The sequence below is a fragment of the Gossypium arboreum genome, chromosome 12 (genome assembly GCF_025698485.1).
Source record: "Gossypium arboreum isolate Shixiya-1 chromosome 12, ASM2569848v2, whole genome shotgun sequence".
NCBI classification, from domain to species: Eukaryota; Viridiplantae; Streptophyta; class Magnoliopsida; order Malvales; family Malvaceae; genus Gossypium; species Gossypium arboreum.
The window spans coordinates 46,242,037-46,245,282 of record NC_069081.1 but is presented as its reverse complement, the minus strand read 5'-3'; the positions used below and the strand labels follow the sequence as shown (position 1 = coordinate 46,245,282).

Below are 3,246 nucleotides of genomic sequence, written 5' to 3'. Positions count from 1 at the left end.
CTGGTAGAGAAAACGTGCCACGTAGTAAGCATTTTTTAGGAAAGAGAAGAAAACGCATCTTACAGGATGCACTTTCTCTGCCATATCAAAGACAATGCATCCTATAGGACGTGTTTTCTTTTCTCTCTCCAAAACAGAATAGATCGATAAATTTTCATAAAAATAACATAGTTTTTCAATTTTTCCATATATTTAGATAAATTAATAATAGATTAATGGAAATTTCAACCATAATTCAAAGTGAATCCCACTATTTATTTTAGTTAATGTTAGTTTATAAGGGCGGTATTTATTATCATGCATAGAAAATTTTATGTTTACCGATTTAATTGAAGTATTTATATTTAATATATATTTAAATATGAGTCAAATATAATTTTTAAATATATAAAATATTACTAAAGATTTTGTTTTTGAAAAGGAAAATATTACTACTTTCAAAAAGATAAAAGAATATATATATATATATATATATATATATATATATATACAAAAGAATGACACATTCTCATATCCAATAGTGTGGTAAGATTGTGTAAAATGATTAGTACATATTTTTGCCATCATGGTTCATGCATATTCTCCAACACAAAAAAATATAGCAAAATCACTAAAAGAAAAGTGACCAAATGTAGCATTTGAAAAAGGTAATTCTTAAAAGACTATTTTATATAATTAAGCTTGTAATCCTACAATGAATATTTATAACTTCACAAAAATTATTATTTATATATATTTTTATTTTTAATATTAATTAAATCTCTTAACTTGTGGAGTTAATAATTATTTATAAATATATTACCAAAGTTAACAAAAATATGAAAAACTCCAACCATATATTTCAAAAAAAAAAAAACCAGAAGATTGAAGAAATATATAATGAAGAAGAAACAAACACAAATTAACTTGAGTGATTATGTTATTTAAAATTTAAAAGACCATGTCCATAAATTCATAAAAAGCTCTCATGGCTTGTGATTCTGAGTATAGATATAATCAACATGAGCAGCAAGAGTTCTTCTCATCAAACATTCTTCTTCTCCAACTCCTTGGCAGCTATCTTCAACAGCTTCAGTCGACCGCTCAACCTCAGTCTCCACCACAGTAATACCCTATCAAAATCCCAATTCATCAAATAAAGCTCTAAGGGAAAAATAATAAGCAAAACTCTGTCAAATTTAACTCACCTTAGCTTGAGTTTTGGTAGGAGACTGGTCAGGGAAAGCTGGACCAGGGCGGGCGGCAAAGGATAGAGTGGAAACGAAGAGAAGGGTTAAGACGAAAAAGGTGGCAAGTTTAGCCATCTATCTTTGCTTTAATAATTAGATGACAAAGGAATGAGATGATTGATTAAGGATTTATAAGGATAAAGAGAGAATAGGGTGAAGAGAGTGGTGGAGGAGGTGGTAAATATATAGAGAAATGAAAGGGCTACAAGACAACGCGTGTGTGTGAACTAATGAGGTGGGGAGGGAAGACTTCTCAACTCTCATAAATGAAGGAGATAAATTGATTTATGAAAGACAAGAATGTTATAAAGTTTGGAGTTTAAGTTGACTGGTTTACATTGTTATCTTTAAAAACTAATATCTAATATCAGTTGAAGGTGAAAGAGGGAGAAATAATGAATATTGGTTTTTGTTTAGGAATTAGGAAAAAAAAAAGTACAATTTGTACGGCTACTGATTCATACCACTAGGTAAGGCAACATTTCCCAGAGAAATAATATATGCTTTAAATGGGAATACATGGTTGGAACTCGGAAGGAATGAAACCAATTATTTTCTTGATTTTGAAATTGATATTTTTAGAAGAATCCCAATTTGAATAAAATTAGTGTCTAAAACAAATAAAAACATGTAATTATACAAAAATATTATGAACATCCTAGAGAAGAATTTATTTAAAAAATGACTTAAAAAGGTTATATTATATTTTTTATATCCTTATATTTAAAAACAGAATAACTCTTCGGGAATCCTCTACCATCACCTCTTGTGACAACCCCTCAAAAACTCCTAAGGTAAACTACTAGAGTACACCCCTCAATACTAAGTGACACGGAGTCACGGACAAGTTTTATTCAATTGTCATTTATGATGTCAAACATTAAGTCCATTAGATGTGATTGACAATTTGTCTAATCATCATCTTATCTAAATTTGTCATGTCAGACCGATTGACTTTGTCACCTTCGATCACCTATAGCTAAATGACACATGGCACCCTTAGATTTCAATCCAAGCATATAAGCCAATACTTAATCACAAAAAGAGGATCTCTCTCTATCTAAACTATCCTATCATCATGTGAAACACTGTTCACAATCGATCTCCTTTTAATTTTAAGCTCGACAAATTGTTGACCGCAACCGTAACTCCTCCTTTATTTGATCTAAACATCAACATTCTCAAACAAATTATATTTCGTCAATTAATTTATCTAACTTTTGCATGTCAAAATTTAAATTTAAACCCTCTCATAATCTCTTTAGATCATGAGATTTAGTTATATTACGTACCAAACAAATAAATTCGTTTGCAATGCTAGGGTCCACTTGGATATAGCAATTTGTATATTAGACATCGCGTTTCATCATATTATAATTATATTTAAGATGTTTTATTTTTTAAGAATGTATTTAAGATCTTTTATATTTATATAAGTTTTAACACATTAATTATTTGTATTATGTATAAGATATATTTGTATCTGTGTCCTCTCAATATACAATTTCATGATTTTAATTATTTTTCTGTCTAACTTTGTCTTATCTAATGTCTCACACGAATGAGCAAGAAAATCGAAAGTCATATATATATATATATATATATATATATCGCAATAATACAGGCCAGCTAGTGCTGGCTTTTAGACTAAACCATAAATTATTCTTTCAGGATTTTTTTTCTTCTTCTTTGAGGATGGAATGTTCTTCCAATTTTCTAAGCTGGGTTAATTTATCAAAACACTTGACATGCATCCATAATCTAGAAGACCCTGAAATCAAGACAACTTAAATTCTTCAACAATGCTATTGGATTACCTTTTGATTTTACTCATAAATCTATGTTTAATGGTCTGAAAAAAATTACCCTTTACCTTGACTTAACCAATATATAGGGATCTTCAATTCACTAAGATAAACATTGTACAAATAGCAATGATTTAAGATCAATCCCAACTCTCACAAATTGTAGCTCCACTTTTGTACATCAAAGTGTGGTTCACTTAATCTATTATCTC

At 29.1% G+C, this 3,246-nt stretch overlaps 1 protein-coding gene across 1 annotated transcript; it reads right to left on the bottom strand.

Moving 5' to 3' along the window:
- Positions 1–901: 901 nt before the first annotated feature.
- LOC108478879 (phytosulfokines 3) lies at positions 902–1,413 on the bottom strand. The gene is made up of 2 exons (XM_017781336.2): positions 1,188–1,413; positions 902–1,112 (listed from the first exon to the last, which is right to left on the bottom strand). The coding sequence occupies exons 1-2, from the start codon at positions 1,302–1,304 to the stop codon at positions 966–968; spliced, it is 264 nt and encodes an 87-aa protein (XP_017636825.1). The 5' UTR covers positions 1,305–1,413; the 3' UTR covers positions 902–965.
- Between the last annotated feature and the right edge of the window lie 1,833 nt (positions 1,414–3,246).